Source organism: Notolabrus celidotus, chromosome 6, assembly GCF_009762535.1.
Source record: "Notolabrus celidotus isolate fNotCel1 chromosome 6, fNotCel1.pri, whole genome shotgun sequence".
NCBI classification, from domain to species: Eukaryota; Metazoa; Chordata; class Actinopteri; order Labriformes; family Labridae; genus Notolabrus; species Notolabrus celidotus.
In genome coordinates this window covers 9555903-9579589 of record NC_048277.1, presented here as the reverse complement: position 1 = coordinate 9579589, position 23687 = coordinate 9555903, and the positions used below count along the sequence as shown (strand labels likewise).

Below are 23687 nucleotides of genomic sequence, written 5' to 3'. Positions count from 1 at the left end.
CGCATGTTTCTCTCCTCACCGTGAGTCTCCGTCACTTTAGTTGCTTTCAGTCCCATCAGATCCGGCAGCTGATCTATGATGATCTCTCGTACTGCTGTGGCTTTGTGGACCCTCTCGATGCTGCGGCGCTGCCAGTCGGTCCAGTAGATGAAATCGCCAAGCAGAGTGAAACCGAAGATGTGAGGCAGTTTGTCCTGCAGCAGAGTCTGTCTGTTACTGCCGTCCACGTTTATCACCTGAGCAAGAGAGAAGACAGGAAGACTTTAGAGCTTAGTGCACATTAAAAACTCTTCGTCCTTCCTCTGTGTTTTTTATTTTCAAACTATGACGACATTTAAAACCTCAGAGATGTACTTTCAAACTGAAAAAAACGTACTCTTTTGTCCAAAACATGTGGTGACAGCTTCACTGAAAAGTCCTTGAGCTTCCACCAGCTCAGTAGTTGCTATTCTGCTGCTGCCCTGACCTTTGACCTCAGGGAGGGGGTCACATTTGACACAGATGCTTGGGGTAAAAAGGGCAGGAAGGGAGGAGAGGAGCTGAAGGAAACAGGATGAAGGGAGAGATTGACCAATGACACCCAGAGGGAGAAAATGGGGATGTCCACAGGAAGACTAGTGTCCTATGTGCCGAAAATAAAAAAGCTGAAAAGTGGTTTTAAAGGGGACTTCCACTCATTCTGACATTCATACAGCCTGTTTATCTCCACAAGTGATGACAAAGTTATAGTTTAGCACATGATGACAGAGCGGGTTAAAAAAGTTTATTTTAATATCTGCATCTTAAAGTCAAGAGGACCATGTGCCAACAGTAAGACGCTCTTAAAGGGGGGTTAATAAGCTGCAGCCTTTAAGGAGCAGTGAGACGTTTGTGTCTCCAGAGGTTAGTTAAGATTCAACACACAAACAAACCAGCAGCTCATGTCCTACAACACAAAATAAGTCTTCTTGTCTGTGGAGTCTGATCACGTTGTAGAGACTTTTTAGGCATAGAAGTACATGAAATAAATAAATGATTAAAAACATCAGTTACATCAATCTACGGAGTTGCACGTTAGAGTTTCTTGCTTTCCCCAGTCTTGATTGGTAAATTTGTTTTTATTTTTCTTTGTTTTTTATGTTTAAAATGATTAGTAAGGATTCAACATCATATCTGGTATACCTTATACCTGGTTGTAATGCTGTACTCCCACCAGCAGGTGACTGCATGAGTCTGAAAGCTATTAGCTAACTGCATAAAACAAAAACAGAAGAAGAAGAATGCCACTTTAGCCGAAGTTAGCAGCAACCTCCTGCGCAGAGAAATTAAGCCAGTGCAGATAACTGCAGTTCATCAAATGTCCACTCGATGCTGACTCCAAAAGAAGAGCAAACCCCATTGACACCCATGTTAGAGCAAAATGAGACATGTTTATGGGGTGAGTTTTTTCCATCACTGTTATATTAAAGCTGGGGTTGGTAGTCAGGTTTAGATACACTTTTTGTTTTACTGGTTAAAATGATCTTTGTGTCCTGATGGCAATCAATACATAATGTGTTCTTAAAAAAGAGTGAAAAAAGCTGCTATCTACAGCCGGAGTAAACCTGGGAAAACACCAACCAATCACCGTTTTTGGGTCCCAAAATTTTAAACCAATCAAATCCCGTCCTGCAGTTCTGCCTGCCTCCTGCGCGCACATTTCCCCGGCGTGCACTCTGAGTCCCCGTCCCCTGCCTGTGCTTCCCCTGACTCTATTTACTGCCCCTCTCACTCGGCCTCGGGCCTGTCCCCTCTGACCCGATGAGGTGCTTTACTCAGGACAGTAGTCCGGATCAGAGTCTAAAAAGCTCTCACCACGGGGGCTCTGACAAGCAGAAGAATTAATGACATTTAGTAAGTCCTACAGAAAATGTAGATGTATTGTAGCATCCGTCCGGACACTGTAGGGATGATGAGCCGATTCTCTACACCTCTCCTGATGCCTTCACTAACTGTCAACACTGTAGGAATTAAGAACATCTACACTGAACACGTTTAACAAACAGTAGATCTGTTACAGTATTATATGTATTAAAGCTTTTCTCCTGATATCGTGTCACCAGTACAACTGGATAATGCTAGCATGACAGTCGTGAGTACTAACAGCAGCCATGTTTGTTTGTGTTTTTAACTTTCACTATGATAATGTTTTGGTGAGGACTGGTTTTGAATCAGTCACCATCATATGGTCGAGAATCAGCGGCGCTCGTGCACGTGAGCGGGGGCGTCGTTTTGAAGGAGCTCTGAGGGGAAGGAGGGGAAGGAGGGGAAGGAGGGGTTTGACGGAGTCCTAAAGACATGCTACATCCAAATTCATGCTAGTTTTCCGAGACTACCAACCCAAGCTTTAAGGCTATAGGGGCATGTTTGACTTGACTGACAGGTGGGTGCGATGTAGCTGTTAGCCAGGAGGCTTACAGCTACACCTCTTTGTCTCTCTGTCTGCTGCTAGCTTCACCACAAGTTAGGCTAAGTCAGAATTTTGTCCAATCTGGTGACCACCATCGACTGGCCTCTAAACCTCTGAAGATACCAAACAAATGACATCACTGAGAATTGATCCATGTTTCATGCATTCTTTGGTTGATACAGTTTCATATTAAATTGAGAACCAGAGATAAATGCAGAGTTTGGGAGTTCACTAAAATGAACATCAAACTGTCACATACACATGAAGCAGACACTCAGTTAGGCCAGCTGGATTTAAGTCAATGTACTTCAATTACCAGAAGCTCTTCTTCCTTCAGTGCTGGTTAATACTGCAGCCACACACAGACCGTTAACTGGACAGGTGCCCCTCAGTTTAACTTGAGTGTATACACCTGCAGAGCAGTGTAGATAGGATGAAGTGTTGTGTGAGTCACTGTTGTCTCTACTCTCCTGTCAGAGCCGCTGCCAGAGGGATGGACACACACACACACAGACTTCAAGACTCAAATCAAATAAAGTAAGATTGAATCTTTCACTTATGGGCTAAACACTCTGCATTAATCTACTATGACTTATTCAGATCACAACATATATCATTGAAGGAAAAGACTGTCCTGTTTCAGTTTTTCGGCATGTGTCGATCCTTTATGGTAACAAAGAAAGGACGATTTATGTCTTTAAGATTTCTGTTTAGTTTTCAGTAAGTTCCATGAAAACGTAATTAGGCAACGCTTGTTAAATCTCCATTAACATTGCTAGAAACACAGACATGTTTGTGTGGGTGTGGGTGTGTTTGTGTGTGTGTGTGTGTGTGTGTGTGTGTGTGTGTGTGTGTGTGTGTGTATCAGTCACAAGGCATCTATTACTAGACTGAAAGCGGATACATGCACCGCAGCCAACATGTTCCCCCGTGTGTATGTGTGTGTGTGTGTGTGTGTGTGTGTGCAGAGAGTGAGAGCTGCGATCTACAAGGCTACAATTAGAGCCCATGTGTGTCCCTCCTCCTCTGCGCTCGGGTTATTACTGGACTGACAGGGACTGAAATAGACACAGGCTTTTATTTTCGACACGCACTCATCTGCAGCGTGTTTTTCTTTCTTCCTGTGGTCTGTGTGTGATGCAGAGCGTGTACTGGAGGGCGTAAGGATGTGTTCCGAGTGACTCTGCTCTGAGGCCTCTGGCTGATTCTCTGCTGCCAGATAATTCTGCCAGATCAGGCGCACGCAAGGACTTCCAGGAGATGACGTTATAGCATGAACAGTGTCGTGGTACTTTGTGTTTACTGAGACGGGAGAAAGAATAAAGATCTTTGGGAGCTTGTAGCTCAGATAGGAGGAAGTTGTTCCATATGCAGATGGTAAGCCTCTGCCCCTCGCTACACGTCATCCTCACTCTCTCCTACCTGAAGACCAGACACCCTGGTCCTGGTCACTGCAAAACCACAGCACTGATCTCACCAAGGAGACTCTCTCAGCTCTAAAACAAGTTTCAAAGTCATTAACATTTTCTACATTTTATATGAAGTAAATATATCCTTATAGCATGTTTAACAACAGTGATCGGAAGAAGAGTCCACTGGTTACATGTTCAGTGACAGAGAGGGACACCTGTAATTAATTCAAGGCACTATGGGAGGTAGGAATACGATGCACAGATTCATAAGGGGCTGTGTAAATGACCACTGCTGAGTAGGGTCAACGCAGAAGTATAAGCTAGGATATACATGTTACAGGGGACATCCGGTGGCACACAAAGGTACTGCAAAACTACGATCAGAAGTTTCTCTCTTTGCAGCTTCAGTCCCGATCAGCAAGTTTAAATGTTCCACAAACAGCTAAAAAGAAATGTTCAAGTTTCTAATGCTACAAACGGAGGCTTTGACTGTTGCCAAGATTACTCATTTGGATACATCCCAGCATGTAGAAAATTTCTAAAATATATGACATGATCTTATTTTTTTCCAACAAAATGTTCAGTCAGAGTGTCTCACAGACCAGGCTACATCCTGCAGACTGACCATGAGATACTGAAGAAGAAGAGAAGGAGTGAAGGAGAGACACAGAAAGGAGAGAAATTCACAGTTATGCATGGATGCCAACAGACACTGACTCCTTTGTCCACACACACACACACACACTCACCCGCACATGCACAAATGTTAACACACACACTCACACACAGGAAATGGTCCATTGGGGGTTGAACCTCTGAGTCTCCACTTAAAGGAAACGACTACAGAGACATTTTCAGCCTTCAGCAGCCAAAATCAACTCTTACTACACCTCAGTTTACGTCCATGAAAAACAAGTAGACTGTAACAAAGGATGAATTTGGTAAGAGCTGCAGAGTTCCAGTAACTCTGGATTTCACAGAACATTTCCTTGAATAAACCGCATATTTGGATTTGATTTCAGCCTGACCTCTGCTGCGATCGAGAGGAGGAAAAAAGCAGAGTCAGAAGAATGGGAGTTGTTGCTGTGATGAGCAGCCGTGTTTCCAGCTATCTGTTTAGTGAATACTAATTTAAATACCCATTCAGAGGGCGGGGGTGAGCAAACAGAAAAAATAAACCATTCACTTTGATGGGCCTCTGATCCAAGGGAGGTTCCCAACCCCTCCACAAAAAACCTATTCATTTATCACTGTGACACAATTAGACATGGCCATCCCAGTGAAAAGATGGCAGAGAGACTCCCTTTCTCTGCCTCTCCTCCTCTCCTGCTCCCTCTTTCTCTACGCTGCCTTTTTCAGGAAGAATTATGCACTGGGAGCGTGATTTTTTACCCCCGTCTTTCTTCATTTCGGCTGTGAGAACGTCTCATTTCTTGATGGACACGTAGGAGAGAAAAAAAGGGACAAAAAGACAGAAAGAGCGAACACACACAAAAGTAACAAAGGTCGGATCGGACACGCAGGCAGAAGTCAGATCGTCGCAGGACAGTTCACACACACACACACACACAATCACTGATTAACACAGAAACACACACACACAGGGTGGATGGAGTGAAAACAGGAGAGGTGACCAGAACAGCAGGAGACACATCACTGTGAGCAGTTTCACTCATCCTAGCTTCAGTATTAGAACACCTGGCTGCAGTGTGAGTCGCGTCAGGTGTGGGAACGGGGATCACTTATCTGTATTGATCCCGTTATCAGGACTCCAGATGATTTTGGGTCTCTTTTAACACCACTGTCTATAGTTCTGAGATTTGGTGAAAAGATGTGACTCGTCTTTTTAGTGACGAGGAAATAAACGATTGTACTTTCATTGAATTATTTTCTTTGAAACATCTTGTCTTCAGTGGTTAAACGATGTATGATAAGATGAGGTTAAAGAGGTCATAATTCCACCTGTACAATAACTAATTTCTCCTCCAATCAACCATTTATTCACACCAGTTTTTCACAAAAAGACTTTTTTTCTTTGTCTTTTTATTGAAGTCATCATGATGACGTTTCTTTACTGTTGCTCAACAGTCATCTTATTGGCCTCACCAGAGCAGAGTTTACATCGGTCGATTCCTTATATACCCAGAAGAGATCGCTTCAAACACCTCCATAATCTCTAATCTTAAGATTTTTCTCATTTTAAACAACACATTTTTGAAGGTCGTTTTTTTTTTTTTTTTTTTTTTATGTTTTTGGGCATTTTTTGACTTTATTGGATAGGGAAGCTGGAGAGAGACAGGAAATGCTGAGAGTAGAGAGAGGGGGAAGACATTCAGCACATGGTAGAGACAGGGAGTCAAACCTAAGACACCTGTGACAAGCACTATAGCCTCTGTATATTGGGCACGCTTAGACTTGGCCAACAGCACCCATAAAAAGTACTTTTTAACCAAGTTCTATTCTGTACATGTGACGATGTGTCACTTCTGACGGTTAAAAGTGGATACTACAATGATTAAAATTTACTTTGTTTTTCTTCTTTTCTCTTCTTGCTTGTTAGTCCTGTTCCTACGCAGAGGCCTCTGTACGTAGCCTGACCTTCACATCTTCCAAAATGTCACCACGTGTTGAAACAATGCTGACTGCAAGCCTTGTGATTGGTTACCTGGGCGGCATCATATTTACGGCGTTTACATTTCCAGAGTCGCCGTACATCGACCGTACCCTCCATCTCCTCTGACCTCTCTTTTCTATTCCTCATTGTAATAACTGCTGTAGGATTTATCAACATTTATCATCTCCAGTTTAATGCAATACAGAATCAAAACAGGCGATCAGACTAGCATAGAAATCTAGCTGGTCACTTGTTGTCTTGTTGCTTGCTCTTCACTATGAATTGGAGCAAATTTCTGATAGTGTCAGGTCGCGTGCAGTGCATGGCGGTTGTATGATGCATGTCCATGACAAAGCCAGTACAGCGCCATCCTCTGGGTATAATATCATAACACAATAAAAAATGTCTCTGCATTGTAAGATGGTATATTGACGTAAAAGACCCTGCTCACTTTATAGAGACAAAAAGGTAAAAGTGCATCTTCAACACTGAATTCAACAGAAAGACTTAATTTGCCCTCTGAAGCTTGTGTAGAAAGAGGTTGGCTGTCAGTGGTGTCGTCAACATGAGAAAAAGTCACACAAACACACAAACATACAAACGCACAGCTGTGGGCTCAGAGCTGCCTGCTCGCCACAACACTGCTTATATCAGATCACAATATTACCATTCTAATATGATACATGAGATCAGCCTCAACACACACACACACACACACACACACACACGCTCTGAGCTCTCTCAGGAAATGAGACATGAGGTCGCTGTCAGTCTGTGGTAGCAGGATGGAGGGATGAGGGATGGAGGGATGAGGGATGGAGGAGCACATGCAGCAGAGATACGGAGCAGCAAACAGGAAGAGTGCAACACACAGCTGGCAGGTTGTCGTGGAAACTCTGAGCAACAACAGGTGTGAGTGTGATAGTGTGTGAGTGTGTGTGTGATTTGTTTAACCTGAGAGCTGGTCAGAGGAAGCTCAGCAGGGTTTATGGAAACATGTGGCAGCAGAGACTCAAACACTCTGAACTTCAGGGTGATGATTCAGGCTCTGATGATGGACTGTGTGTGAGTTACTGTGAGGTGTGTTACATGTTGACTCAGTTCTGTCGTGATCACACACTAAGATGCAGAAACACACCCTGTGGACTGTACCATGACCACAAACAGAAAACACAGGGAGGGCTGAACCTGACCTGACGTGTAACAACCTGTATCAGGATATCATCTATGTCACTGCTCTGTTATGTTAAACTCTATATATTTTATACCTAGCTACAACTCCTTTGGAGAACAGACTGAAGCTCTCATGACAGACTCTATAGGACATTTAATATCACACAAATAAATGATCTTTTTAATGTGAGAAAAAAAGAGATGAAGACAGTAAAAGAAAACTATCTACACAGCTGAAGATGATACATGAGGTAACTAGTGTTTGTTCATGTAACAACTCACAAACCTGCGTCTTAAAGCTCCTGTGATAAACTTTCAGTTGTGTACACTTTGGCGCCCCCGTGGACGAAGCAGTACTTATTTTCTCTTTGCTGATTCTTCATCAGGCCCTAAATAGCAATGAGACTTGTGCTGCTGCTCTGCTCTGGGTGTAAAACACGGCCCTTAATATCAGAAGGTCTCGTAACCACTTCAGCAAAACAGAGAACTCAAAAACAGTCCTCATGGCTCGGCCTGGTTCCTCTTGTTTTAGCCGTCCTGGTTTCAGCTTCATCAGCGTCTCAGGCTCAGACCGGCAAACAGAAGCTCAGTGTGCTGCTGCCTGTCAGAGCTGGATCTTCTCCGTGTGTTTTCCTGTCGTTGGCTGCCGGCTCCATTATCAGCTCAGAGAGTGTTTTAAAGAGCGGCTCAGCGGCTCTCAAAGCGTCTCAAATCATCTTTCACGGCCCTCACCGGGATAAAGCTCCGGGGCAGCACGGAGCCCCTCAGAGGCCAGCGAGCACACAAACCTTCAGTTCAATCTTTTATCTAATTGATCCATTCAGGGATCAGAGGAGAGCAGAGCGCACACAAAGCTCTCGTCTTCATCTTCATCCTCACTACACAAACTAAGACCTCTTTATTTCATCTCCATGTTCTCATGTTATTCGGCCCACCACATGGCCTGTGCATCCAGTCACATGTTCATACCGTCATACATGTTCTCTATATTTACACTGAACACATTCCTGCTTTAAAATAGTCCATGTAAAGCTGTGCTAACCCCTCACCTCCTGCTTTACTGTCGCCTGTGTGTTTGTGTTTGCTGAATTTAAACCATCTGCAGCTTAGCTCACAAATACACAACCCATGTAAACGATCAGACGATCAAAGCTTCATCCAGTTTTAACCATGTGACCGAACTGTATCTTCTCTTTGTGTGTGCAATGAAACAAACGCAAAACTAAAAACATAATACATCCTGACGACCTACGAGCACTCAGACCTGCTGACCTCCTGAGGTAGAAATCTTCAAACCAAACTCCATTCAAAAAACAAGCATTTAAAGGTTGCTTCCTTGTTCTCTCACAGTCAGACCTGAATTCAGATGTTTTATACATCTGTATCCTGACGGTGTTACTTCAGCATCCTGTCAGCCTGTTTATTGTCATTAAATTGGTAACATCTCTTAAGTTTGGCTTCATAACGCTGTAGTCAGACATATTTCGTGAAACTGAGACTCAGTGGAGACAGATGGACAGGAGCTCAACACCTGAAACAGAACTCTGGTAGTTGTGTCCATCAGAGAAATCCAGGCACTGATCCAAGCTAACAGGTCATCAAACTGGACTCTAGTCAGATTCAGGTAGCTGGAAGCAGCAGGAGAGTTCAACCAGAGACAGTCCCTTGAGGAGGAGGGACGTAAACCCAGCTGAGAGAGAGTTCAGGTGATGATATGACCACAGACAGGATGGCGTCTGATGGATCTCTCAGGGCATATATTAATGTCATGTCGAATATAAACACAACTAAGTCTGCAAGCGTGTAAGAAACAAGAGCTGAATCTGAACCTTCACTTTAGTCTTAGCACATGATTTAGTGATACAAACGCCAGTACACACTACAACTGTCAGATACACAAAGCTCAGTAAAAGTGGAGAGTATCATAAACTGTATAAAGTCACCTAAAGTTAAAGTGACTCAAACATGAAGAGAAAAACCTTCACACTGACTCACAGAGCGTGTGTCGTAAGACTTCACAGTTACAGAAACAAGACTCAGGTAAGGAGACTCTATTCAAACAAGGTGCAGGGCCTTCAGAGGGGAAATTCCACCAGACACCTCCCAGCTCTGCAAGAGCCAGCTCACACACACACACACACACACACACACACACACACACACACACACACACACACACAAAAGTGTTACCATATGGCTCCACAGTGTGATTGAATGGCGCTACGCATAGTCAATCTGCATAATCACAACAAAGCAGCCGTTTTGTGTGTATGTGTGAGTGTGTGCGTCTGTGTGTGTGTGTGTGTGTGCAGGGAAAGCAACACATCAGTCAAAGCAGTGAACTCTGAGTCTCTCTCTCTCTCTCTCTCTCTCTCTCTCTCTCTCTCTCTCTCTCTCTCTCACACACACACACACACACACACACACTTCTTTGAAAAGGAGGGTGCCCGTGCGGTAACTTCAGAGGGGTTTTTTTTCCATAGAAGAGGGGGAGGGGCGGGAGGCTGCAGAGGGGGAGTCAGATTTCTTTAAAAATACTTGAAAACAGAGGGAGAGAGAGAGAGAGAGGGAGAGAGAGAGACACCCCTTTCTACAGATATTCCACAACAGCGCCGTGAGGAGGCTCACAGTTACGTCTTCTTTTTTTGTTTTTACCCTGAACCAAACAAAAATCAACACAGTGTGTGATGGTACGCAGCGTGCCCGCGTTACCTTCAGAATAAAAGCCAGTTTTACTCCAGCGCTCCTGGTCAAAGTCTTCAGTCTAGCTCAGTCATTTATCATTCTCTCTCTTTTCTTTCTTTGAAAAGGTAAACTGAAGGGCGCTGTGCACCTTTCATCTCTCTGACACACACAGGACCGTGTGTAAAAGATGTACTGTAACAATAATTAAGTAAAATACACGAACATGTCACTAACACAACTAATACTGTGATGTATGAAAGATTTCACAGTTCATTATTCACACAGGAAAAATCAGTCGGCTCTCTGAAAATACTGACTTAACAAAAACGTTGTAAAACAACAATTTATAGCAGCTAACATACTAACAATAAACTACATTTCAGCCACAGCATTTATTTATTGCATGGTTATGACAAATATTATGAGGACATGTCCAAGAAAGAAAAGAAAAGGTCTGACTCTGTGTTTTGATTTTAAGGATGTTTCTTTCATAAATCCAGGTAAAATTACTTCTTGTAGAATTTTGGAACATGAATCTGCTGTTGTATGGCTCTCTGCAAAGACCCAAGACTACACTGACAAAAACAGATATCTTAAACGGGAGCTGCTGATCTACCTGCCCCCATCATCGGTTTGTTTCTTTGTGTTATTGTCTGATTTTGCTGTTCAAAATGCTCAAAAAACACCACTGACTGTGTAAATTAGAAGAACAACAGCTCAACAAAAAGAAGCCAAACTCCTGCTGACTGTCTGCAGTGTATGTCTTAAATCCTGCCTCCTCCATTTAAACTGATGGGACATGGGTAAAACTCTAAAACCAAAATCCAGGTCAAATAGAGGTATGTCCAACATGGTATCTGTCTTTATAGTTAGTTCTTATTATGCTGATTTATGTCACAATGTTCATTTATCTGACTAGTTTAGTTTGAATCAGTTATTTGATGCTATAAAGAGAGGATGTGATGTCATGATTGACAGCGCTGTTGGCCAATGAGGCTTCTGCAGCGCTGTATGCACGAGATTATCAGAGTAGAGGAGGAACAGTGAGAGGAAACGCAACAAACACTAACACAAGAGTCATTGGACTGTACATTTCTGTGAGTGACAGCTTCAAACCCACACAAGAATATGTTTTGCTGTGAACTGGACCCACCTGAGGGAGCGATGCTAATGGTGGGTTTGTTAGAGGAAGAGGCAGAACATCAGGGGGCTCCACCGGTCAGATCACTTCTGCCTAAGTCTTTGCTCCAAACCACCAGAGTGATACATCAGCACCCTCCGAGGAGGTATTTTGTCCTCAATTTTTACAATGGGAAGAGATGGAAGCAGGCTATCCATGGTTTACAAACACAGAGGGCTCTTACATATCACCAGCTCAAGGAGGGATATTTGCGCCTCTGTTGGTATTACACTTTGTAGATTTAACAACATACAGAAATGAGGAATTGTCCTATAACTAAACTAAAAGAGGATCTAATCTTTGTCATCCTGATCTCACACTAGAAAATGTCTTTAAATCTTAGCCTAGTGCATGGTTGCAATAAACACAAAGCAAAATCAGACTTCTACACACACACATGCACACACACACAAGACACAGGCAGATATACAATGGAAATGTCTTCACACCCAGCAGCAGCTTCTTTTCAACAGGATGAAAACAAGGCTGAAACGTGAAAAAGCCCTTTGAGGTGGGTCCTTTCACCCTGACGGGGGGGAGGAGAGGGGGAGGGAAAGAGGGAGGGAGAGAGCAGCCACCTTTTTTCAATTGGTAAGCATTCAGCCAGAAAGCTCAGGCATTCCCTCTTTTGTTCTTCTCCGCTCTCTTCCTCTCTCTGCTGCGATGAAAATATGTTAACTCGAGTGAACTTGTGAGATATTCTGCAGACGCCACAACGACAGCCAAACAACCAAATCACAGCAACGACAACCAGACAACGCTAACCAGACACAAGCACAGACACACTCTGAGGAGCAACACATACACACCAAGTGAGAGGAGAAAGACAGAGAAATAAAGATAAAGAAAGGGTTTGAAGCAGCGACAGACAGACTTTACGTTTGATACGGACAGAGTGCAAAAAAGAAACACCTGCTCTAAAGGAGCTACAGAAGTCTGGGTGAGAGGGGGGAAGGGCAAACACAACAACAAAAGCCCCCTGCCCTGATTCCCTCGGTTTCCTCTGCTGCTCAGACTGAGCGCGCAGACCTCCTTAAGAACAAATCCGACAAGTCCAACTGATTTTTACTGCTTTAAACCACCAGCACAGGAACAACAAGTCTCCTCAGATAACATGCAGGAGTTCTCTGTGACAACAGGGCGGTTCTGATACTAAAACTGCAACAACAATCTCTACATTCATCTCTGTCTTGACATTTTTATACTGCTACTCCAGGGTCTGGATGTTAGTCCTAGAAGTGTTCTGGTTTCTGTTTGTCTGAGTAGTATTGACCAATCAGGTGTCAGCAGGCATAAGTGTTTGCAGGAAAAACAGTCTGTATGGAGAGCAAAAGCAGGTGGAACACAAACCAGTATAATGACATCCCGGCTCCTATTGTTGGTAATCTGAGGATGTTTTAGTTCTCTTTATAAACAGATGTCTGTATGAAGAGCTCACCAGATTGAGAGTAAGTAAGAGTAACTTCTTCGTTATTGTCCTATAGGATATACTGCTATGACTTAACAGCCACAAATCTGTGATCAACATCAGTCACAATAGGACTTAAAGTTTTTTACTTTTTTTTGCAGGTAACAGCAGCACAAAGTAGAACTCAACTTTTAACATCAAACACACTTAAACCAGAGAAATAATAAATGTATTAATTATGCAGCATGCTCAGTCATGGTGGAAGCACAAAGTCACAGAATTATATCCAAATTAACAGCAAATCCACCTCAAAAAAGGCAAAGTAACCTGTTGTTAGCATGTTGTCCTCTGTATACAATGTTTTCATCGTGATCTCAATACTCCCAGCAGGTTCCTGTTTGTGGGAGTTCGCTGCTTTTCTTTGTAGATGATACTGTTGTTGTTTGACAGTACACATTCTGAGCCAGCCTTCAATAACTCATACGGATAGCTTCCTCTGAAGGATCTCAGTGTCTGCCCCATTCTACAAAGCTATACTTTCTCTTACGCTCAATCCTTTTCAAAATAAATAATGATTATAATCTGACTGAGAGCTATTGAGAGTCGTTTGGCTATAAGGTTTCAAGACGATCTACTGATGAGCCGTCTCTACCAAAGAGGAAACAGAAGATCAAACTCGTCTGCTGCCGTGTGAAATGAGAGCCTGCAGACGTGTTGCTCATAAACATCAAAAGCATTCATAGCTCTGGGACCAGTTTTATGACGGACCGGCTCTTCTTCTATGGAAACACTTACACTAGACAAACTGGAAACAGGTGAGCGTGAATGTATCGACCCTGAACAAGAGATAGAACATGTAAAACCTTCGGACCAGTTCAGAACAGAACGCGACGAGCCAGAGCTGATCAAACCAGAAGTCAACAACTTAACACATTGGATCAACTGGATCACGACATGGGATTCAACACAAACACACACTTCTATAGCCACACGTATAAACTGATGTACTTGTCGTACCTCTATCTTGTCCGTCTTAGCGTCTCCCCAGTACAGTTTCCCTGCGCTGTGATCTATAGCCAGTCCGTTAGGCCAGCCCAGAGAGCTGTTGAGCAGAACCAGCCGGTCTGTCCCGTCCAGGTTGGCCCGCTCAATCTTTGGATTCTCGCCCCAGTCGGTCCAGTACATGAAGCTGAGAGAGAGAGAGAGAGAGAGAGAGAGAGAGAGAGAGAGGGAGAGGGAGAGGACAGAGCTTACTCAAGGGTTCAATTGACTGGAAAGCTCCAGCAGCCCTTCTCAGATTCACAGCATAAAGTTCTCTTTCGTATGAAAGTGTCACCATAAGTGGTGTGCAGATTGGTGTTAAATATGTCTATGATTGTTGTGTGTGGTTATACTTGTTGTGAGGTGGTTTCTACTCCCCTATTTGTTATTGCTGTCTGTGTTTTTAGTCTTATGTTAAGCTAAAGCCTGTCTCCATAAATTGAAAAGTTGAATTGTTGATTTCTTGTAACTATTATCTCATCTTGCCACATATCCGCTAACCACCATTAAACAACAGGGAAATCAATGAAAATAAAGAGTAAAGGGATGTCTTTAAATAACAATCAAGTAGCTACTGGTGACTACTGAAGGTTGTGTCTTTGCTTAAATATACCCATCCTTGGGGCGCCATTGGCCTAGTTTGGTTTAAGCGCACACTGAATCGATCTAACCCTGTTTTAACCCTTTGTTTCCTGAAAAATCAGACGTTCTGTTTTACAAATGTATATTCTTGTTTCTCTTTAAAGCCAGTCTATCTCCCTCTGTGATGATACAACAGTAAGAGGTTTTCACCGTTTAATAACTGGGCCAGAAAATAACACCGAAAGGAACATTTATTATTGGTAGTAATATTCGAGGCTAAACAAACCCTTGTTATGTTTTAAAGTTATAATGGGTGATTACATAGATTTAATACAGAAGAATGACATAGATTAGATGGATACCATGGTAGACCACTGAAACCCTGGATGTGTGAAAGCTGTCTCTAACACAGGTACAGTTTTGCGTTTTGGAATGCTCTAAAAGTGATCAAACTCTGGACATAGACAGAGTTAAACTTTTGTTCATCAGATCTAAAAAGCAATCGATCTGTACATGAAACAGCGTAAGTGTTTATTCTTACTGTGCAAAAATGATTCCTAACTAACATGCTAAACCACATACTGAGACCTACCCGTTAACAGGGTCCAGGACGATGGCTCTGGGTTCCTCCAGGTTCTCTGAAATAAGAATTTTCCGGGAGGTTCCATTCAGCCTGGTAACCTGGAAAACCCAAAGACACATCTCAATCATAACACACAACAAAAACACAGAACAACATGGTTTAAATTCATTCAGACTTCTTTGATGTCTTCTTTCTCCACATCCAGATCCACCTCTTTGTGTTCTTGTCTGTGTTAAAGAGTGATTATTTTACCTTTTCAACCTGAGCCCTACTTTAGCATATTTTTGGGTCAAAATTATTCGGCTTTAAAACAAAAATCATCCGTAGCAATGCTTTCTTCGAAGCCACCAGACTGCGCTGACAAAAAGAATCATTGTACCTCAAAGAACACAGATGTTCCTGGTGAACCACCGCCTTGATCTTTGAGTTTGTTTGTGTTATTGTGTAATTTGGTGGTCTAGAATTGTGAGTCAAGAGCAAACACAATATTTCTTCAGCATGAAATAAAACTAACAAACTAACCAAACGGGGCAGCGGTCAACCAACAACTCCTGAGTCCTGTGAAGTTAAACTCCTGTTATCGTCAGTGTAGTGGTGTGTGTGCAGAGAGTGATGTAACAGCTGTTTGAGGTTAAAAATCATCGTCATCTTGAACTCAAATCTCTCTCTCTCTGTAGAAATAATTTCTGTAATGTTGTCAGACTCTTAGAATACAAACCTGAGCCTGTCAGGGACAAAAACAAGAACTTTTGGTGGATACACTTTTGTGTTGCAGACATAACAGCCTGTTTACCTGCTGCAGGATCAACTCATCTACAGGAGTTGCTCTTAAACAGTTTGTAGCTGTGAAGCACTTTACGCTTCACAAAGAGAATCTTTCTATCACAAATAATGTCAAGTGTAAAGTCTCTCCTGTACCTCTATGCGGTCAGTTCCAGTGTCGGTCCAGTACAGGTTTCTGGCCACCCAGTCCACAGCAATACCATCTGGGTGGTTGACCTCCGTTGTAATCAGCACCATAGCATTGCTGCCATCAATGTGAGACCGCCGGATGGCTCGAACCTCATCGTCGGTCCAGTAGACGTAACCCTCCACAGGGTCGTAGTCTATGGCTATGGCGTGGCGAATGTCGTCAACCTAAACGAGCAGCGGGACAATCAGGAAAGTGAAACAACACAGGACTTTAAAGTGTTTATGTGTGTGTGTGTGTGTGTGTGTGTGTGTGTGTGTGTGTGTGTGTGTGTGTGTGTGTGTGTGTGTGTGTGTGTGTGTGTGTGTGTGTGTGTGTGTATGTGTGTTACCTGTAGGACTATGTCAGTGAAGTCTGGCAGGTCCAGGGAGATTCTTCTCAGATCAGTCCGTCGAGCCAGCAGCAAAACCTGCTCCGCTCCTGGAAAAAACACACACGAGATCAGAGCTGTTTATTAATCTGCCTTCCATCTGATCTTTCTCTATGCCGATGACTGTCATATTTACACAGATGTACAGTTTATCAATAAAAGCATTAGATTTCTTTCAGTTAGATTATTATATATGTCAATACATTTCAGGGACAAACAGGAGACAGACTGAAAAACAGCACAGCAGACACATCAGACACCAAGATCTGCTAACTTGAAGTCTCTAACAGGTGCTGAGACCATACCTGCAAGATGAATGCACATTTCTAAGTCTTCTCATTTATCAAGTCCTTCAAATGTCATAAATATATGTTTTCAGATATATGTCTGAGGGCCTTTCACAATTCACTAAAGAATTGCAGGGCTATGGTGCCAACTTATATAAAAAAAAGGTAAAGTCTGATTCACAAAGAACACACAAAGGGTTAAATGCTCCCTGAGCTGCACAGCAAATATCCAGTTCACAAACACCTGTTCTATCAGCCATGTGCAGTTAGAGACATTTAACAACTGCGGAGAGTTGGGGGTTAATTGTCCAGTGTTTTCACGCTCAAATTTTCCAATGATCAGGAAAATTGCATTAAAATTCATATGCTGCAATAAAGGTGTCTTAATGTCACTTTGACATTACTGTTACTGTACTGTTATTGTTATGATCAGAAGTTGAATCAGTGATGTGGTGGCTGTCCAGAACTCAACCCCCACACATACGGGCACACTTTTCTGCATGTGTGGAGATGGTCTGGAGCTATTACACACAACATGGTTTTAATTTGAGCAAGCTGCTCTTGCTGGCTCCCTCCAGGGAGGAGACTTTGTTGTAAGCGGCGAAATGTGCATCACATCTGTCATGAATCAACTTTACAACAAACTAAGTGTCAACCCATTCAGCTCGCCGTCTGTATGTCAGATTTGAGCTCTGTCAGGATGAGAGTGCACAGCTCGGCTCTGTGCAGCAGAGAGAGGAGATGCAAAACAAGAGCAAACTGCCCACAGCTGAAGAACGTTATGGGTTTGTTTGAACTTGAATGTCATAAGGCCAATATGCTTTGGGAATTAGAACTTGATAGTTTGTTAGCCGGAAATTGTGAGGGGCAAATGACGCACAATTCCTGCCGCTATTAGTGGTCGTTATTCTGTTGCTGACTTCTCACTGATGTTCGACTGAGAGGGCTGTCCATTCTTGTTTTTCCAGATGAGACAAAAAATGTTAAAAAGCGAGACTTCTGACCTTTATCAGTACTTTATTAAGTCGTCTGTGTTTTTACTACACCTTAAATCTGATGGAATCCAATACAGCACCACATCAAATCGTAGCTGGTACCAGGAACTTTAATCAACTGCTCTTTAAAAGACTAATCATCACTGCTACACACATTTTTGAGAGCTGATTGGGAAAGCATAAAACATAAATGATGGTCCAGGAAGAGATATTTGATTGAACTCAAATAAAACACCAACAAATGAAGAAAATAAAACATTTAATTAAATTAAATGAATAATTTAATTTCCTTTGTTTGAACATCACAAACAAGATTGAGGTTAATGTAATCTTTCCAAAATCTATCCTTCTGATTCAAAACAAAAACCACAACTGTTTAAACAACATTAATGTGCATGCAACTGCAGGTATAAATCATTTGATGATGAAATTATCTGATATTTTATATTTTCAGAAGGTAATTTAATCCAAAAAAAAGTATATATATCAGGCAGAGTTGACGTGTGGTATAACTGCAAGATTCTAACACCCTGCATCACTCATTGAAGGGTTTTTGAGCACCTTCAACAGTAGCTTTAAATAATAAATTCCGCCTGTTGGTGCATTTTCATACAGTCTGGATTGTGTTTTTGTTTGTAACACAAAATAAAAAATTGTGCCTCAGTATTAATATTTTCATTCCTCTATCTGGAGAAAGATGACACATCAATGACCGAATAGTTCAGAGGAGACCAGCAGAAACAGCTTCATAAAAATAATCTCCCATAAATGAATCAAGTCACAGAAGCCTCTCCATCTTTGGTGAAAACAGTTCGATCCCTCGCCCCCCTCTGCTCTGCTCCATCAAGGCTGGAAACAAAGAGTTCTGCTGTCCTGAGGGATCCTCCACTGTTTGGCTGTTGGTTCAGATTTAACAGGAGCCAAACTCACCTCATGGGAGACAATTAACTGTTTTTTTTCTCCGTCTTTCACACCTCTGACTGTGAAGAGCTCACATTTAAAGCAGTTCAAAGTGTCTCTCTCCTTCTATTCCACCGTCTGGCTCTGCCTCTCTGCTCGCCTTTGTCTCACTTACCAGATAAATTCACCAAAAGACAGAGACATCACTCTGCAAAAAAAATTATAGAAACAGTCCACATGAGTCCAAATAATTATAGATTTGATAAAATAAGGAAGTCAATCTATTACGTATTTTGAAAAGTGTGCTCTGATACCATTCCTACCAAGGTTTGAATAGAGTAGGAACCTTTTTTAAAAAACACAACCAAAAACAAAGCAAACAAAAAAACGGATTTTGCTGATGCTGGCGTTCCTGGCACAAGTGCTTTATGTCGCCACCTGAAGCCAGCTAACAAGCCACCTCGCTTGAAATCGATCAAAATCAGTCTTACTTGATTTTAAGATGCTGAACAAAGTGTGCCATATAAAACCTCAGTAGACCAAATCACAGCTTAAGAATCCAGCCATCGACCAGTTTGTGCCACGTTCTGACTGATCCAAGGCGCTACAGACAGATGCACATGCTTCATTAGCAGTAGGATCTGTAACTGATTTGAGTACATAAATCTTTACACCCAGAGTGACTTTGTTTCTTTAAAAGGTTAGCTCTGATCTGAAACAACATTTCTGTGTCACACTGCTATGAAAAAATGACACAGAGACACTGAGACAATACCGCCTGTTTACGTTCTGAACAAATCTACAGGGTTGATATAAAAATGTTTTACTTCTGAGTCATTAAGACCTGTAAATATTTAAAGATGACATAGTTAAAGGAGAGAATCTCTCGGGAGTAAAAGAGTGTGAGGCCGTCTCGATATTAAAATTCAAGGTTCTGGAAATCATGCAAATCTCTCCTCTTTCTCGTCCAAGCCGCACTCAAACATCCAATCAATATCTGACTTCCCTCAGACTGCCGACCAATCAGATCTGACATTTAAAGTTGTTCCATCGTTACCTAAAAGACCGCAGCGAGGGACAGGATGAAAGGAAGGAGGGAAAGCATCTGTGATCCCACTTTTCTCTTTGCTTGACTTCACTCTGAGACACTTAAAGACCCCAGACTACACACACAGACACACACACACACACACAAACACACACACACACACACACACACACACACACACACACACACTCTCCCTCTCACACACTCTCTGCTGCCAGTGCAATAACAAACGCCTTCAATTTAACCAGCCAAGCAAAACAAATTAGTAGCGCGGACACAAAGACGCACTCACAAATTGCGGGCTGACACAATGGAGCATTGTTGTTTTTATTGTCAACAGTGGCTAAGTGATTGGTTGGCATGCTTCATTCAAATTAAATACATTCACATAACAGACACTCCAACACAGGCTGGGTTTCTGCAGAATAAGGCTCTATTGTTTCAGCATTGTGGGAATCAACATGACGGCTAGTCAGTTAATATCCCACTCTGCAGGCAGACAGGTCAGTTTCACTTGTTTTCATGCTCCTACACTCTGAGCTGCATCACCACAATATACTCCGAGACAATGGGAACAGAGGTCAGACACATGCAAATACTAATGACTGAGTGTGTCCACCAGCGCGGTCAGGTTTCTGTTTTAACACTGTGTGAAACACAACTCTTTTTAGAATAATGTTAGGGTTTACTTTTCAATAATTTCAGCTCATCACTACAGTACAGTAACTTAAAGACTCTATAAAAGCTCAAACAACTGATTTCAGCTGTTTTCATCATAACCTATTTACTTCAGACTTAGTTACCCTCAGTTACCAAACTTTCATTTTTATACAAGGCAATGTATCTTTACATTTAACCCTTAAACACTTTTATATCTAAAAGTTCACTTCCATTTGATGCTCAGCTGCGTCATTTTTACGTTGTTCTGTAACTTTGGAGCACTCTACTATCAGGAGTTCCTCCAGGATGACTGAAATAAAGTATCATAGAGTTTTATGGTCAAACTAGCATCCTTGACATGAGGGATAATCTCGTATTTTCGTGTTACTAAACATTAACCTAAGAATTAAGCTCATATCAACTTGCTGATCAGAAATAGATATCACTGATGTCAGTGGAAAACAGTGATTTCCTCCTCCTCATTTAAGAGCCACTGAGTGGAAGCAATAGAGTGAGGGCATGGTATTTGATGGCCGGTTGTTTATTTGATTGAATTTGAGCTGTTAGATTTTGACTGAAATGAAGGTGATGTTATCAGCTGGATGTTACATCAGAGCCCATTTCAAACACACGCTCTGCATAACTCAATACTTCGCAAAATTGTCAGGGTTGGCTGCATGTGAAGCCCCTCCCCTGACTTATAGGCAGGGGGGATAGTAACGGATTACTTTAACTCAAGTCAAGCCTGGTTTATTCTTCTGGGTAGAATTGACGGTGTAGCCTATGTAGTAGGTCTGTGTAACCCCTGTACCTATACAGAGGCTTGCGCATGTAGCTGACGCACACTTCCTCCAAAATGTAACTGTTGAATCAATGCGGACTGCAAGCCCTCTGACTGGTACACTTGGCATTGTATTTCCTGCATACACAGCACTTCTGGAATTGCCGTCCATCAGCTGTGCATTTCATACTCTCTGACGTCTCCCCTCAATTCTTCCCTGTAATCATTGCGGTATTATAAAAAGAAACATGTATCAGCTGTAAATTAACATAATAGGAACAGGAAATAGGCAACCCGACTATCAGAGAGTCCACACTGTGCTAAAGCGTTTCAGCGGAGCATTGCTGCACGACATGGACACATCGACGCACAATGAGTAGTGCTCATGTCTGCGTCTGTAGGGTCAACGCAGAAGTATAAACCAGGCTTTACTGTCATGGAGTAGCTTTAGTGAGCAGTGTTTTTGTTTTGTTCTTTTCGTGAGTAATTTTTAAAATCTGTACTTTCACTTGTAATTGAGTATTCAATGAGGGGAGTACTGTTTACATTTCAGCAGTTACTGACTGAAAATGAGTGTTAAGCAAAAAAGAAACAAGCTTTCATCAACAGCATTACTGCCAGCTGACATCTTGCTGAAATCACAACATTTACAAATACATTCACAGGTTCGTCCCTCCCAGGTCTATAACTCATCAGCCAAACATCACTTTTACTAAACCAACACCTCTTTCCAACCACAGTCAGGTAAGCTGCAAGCTACAACCTGACATGTATCAGTACAAGCTGTCCTGCAAGGTGGACATATCACAGTGACCTCTCTGCACAGCAGGCTGTGACTCTAGAGTCTGTAGGGACAAAGTACTTCCTACTCTTACTTTAGCAGATTCTCAGAATGTGCCAAATATACTAGCACTACTACTTCAGTACCATGTCATGTTTGAGTAGGAAAATGCTGATTTCAGAAACATTTATGACTTTGGTCTGCAGGGTTAAAAGTCATTCAAAATAAAACCCAGCTCAGAAGAAGAACTTAAAAGCCACTGACTAAATGTAAAGGTGAGGTTCATACCTGGTTTGCAGGTCTTGCTGTCAGGTTTGAGCTGGACTCCGGTGGGGCAGGCACAGCTGTAGAAAGGCTCGACCGGAGAGAGGAGGCAGAGGTGACTGCAGCCTGCGTTATTATCACTGCAGGGAGTCAGGACTGCAGCGCACCAATGAGAAGCAGAGAAAAAGAAGAAAACGTGATCAGCTCCAACAGGAACAGCTCCTTAGAAATGCAGAGAAGTGCTCTAATGGTTTTGGACTCACTGTTCGGCTGTCTGTGGGACTCCAGGACCTGGATGTCCATCGGGGAGTAGATCCCGCTCAGGATCTCTCTGGTTTTGTCTCCACTGTGTTTGTTGCAGGCGTGGATGGAGCGGGTCTGCCAGTCAGTCCAGTACAGGGTCTCCTCAGACAGCGTCAGGGCGAAGGGGTGTGTCAGGGTCCCCTCCACCACAGTCTCCCTGCAGGACATAAAATAACTTCTTTAAAACCAGAGCAGACTTTGAGACAGATGAAACTAAGCTGATGTTTCAAAAACTTGAACATAAAAAGATTCCAGATTTAGATCTCTGGACCTGATACGAGGATCTGTTTCTATTTGAACAAGCTGCTCCTGCTGCAGAGAGGAAGCTTTATGATAAACGCTGAAATCTGTGTCACATCTGTCATGAATCAACTTCACTGTAAACTGGTGAGAAGTGCAAGAAGACAAATTGGAGCTACTTCAGGATGAGTGAGCAGGGAGGGATAATGCTAACAGCTCAACTCGAAACAAGAGCTAACTGCACAGAGCTGCAGAGCTTAACGAGTGTGTGTTAGCCTTGATGTAATCAGAGTAGTATGCTGTGTGAACTTCAGACATCTGAAACGGATGTCTGTTGGTAACGGCAGGTACTTAAATTTGGGTATCAGGAGGGAAAACATCTCTAACAAATGTATATAGCAGTGATTGTAGAGTTGTGCATCTCATCACGCTGCTTCATTAAAACAACACGGTGAGAACATGCAAGGCCTCAGAGAGATTCTGCCTTTTCTTTTCCAAACTGCTGCAAACAGCATGAGGTGTGCCAGAGAGGAGTGTGTGTGTGTGTGTGTGTGTGTGTTGGATCAAGAGTATTTTTTTCCTTAAACATACTTTAAGAATCACTTACAGGAAAATGCACACACACCGACGCACCACGGCACACGATCAAAGCAGCTTGTATTTAGAATATCAACACGGCAGAAACTGGCTTTCATCAATCATCATTTTTAGCTGTGTGTGTGTGTGTGTGTGTGTGTGTGTGTGTGTGTGTGTGTGTGTGTGTGTGTGTGTGTGTGTGTGTGTGTGTGTGTGTGTGTGTGTGTGTGTGTGTGTGTGCATGTGTGTGTGCGTGCTGTAACTGCATTACAGTCTGCCAGCGGTGGTTAACGGAAAACAGAAAGAACTAATTTTAACCAACTCCAGATTTCAAAGCTATGTTCAGCCTGTGTGTGTGTGTGTGTGTGTGTGTGTGTGTGTGTGTGTGTGTGTGTGTGTGTGTGTG

At 42.6% G+C, this 23687-nt stretch overlaps 1 protein-coding gene across 1 annotated transcript in view; it reads right to left on the bottom strand.

The window, feature by feature from the left end:
- Positions 1–23687, bottom strand: part of lrp5 (low density lipoprotein receptor-related protein 5) — a 56573-nt gene that overhangs the window by 12483 nt on the left and 20403 nt on the right. The window contains exons 6-12 of the mRNA XM_034686529.1: positions 22426–22622; positions 22187–22318; positions 16408–16496; positions 16025–16243; positions 15116–15204; positions 13918–14089; positions 20–236 (exon numbers count right to left, since the gene is read on the bottom strand). Of these exons, the coding sequence (XP_034542420.1) occupies positions 20–236; positions 13918–14089; positions 15116–15204; positions 16025–16243; positions 16408–16496; positions 22187–22318; positions 22426–22622 (1115 nt within the window). The remainder of the gene's footprint in view (positions 1–19; positions 237–13917; positions 14090–15115; positions 15205–16024; positions 16244–16407; positions 16497–22186; positions 22319–22425; positions 22623–23687) is intronic.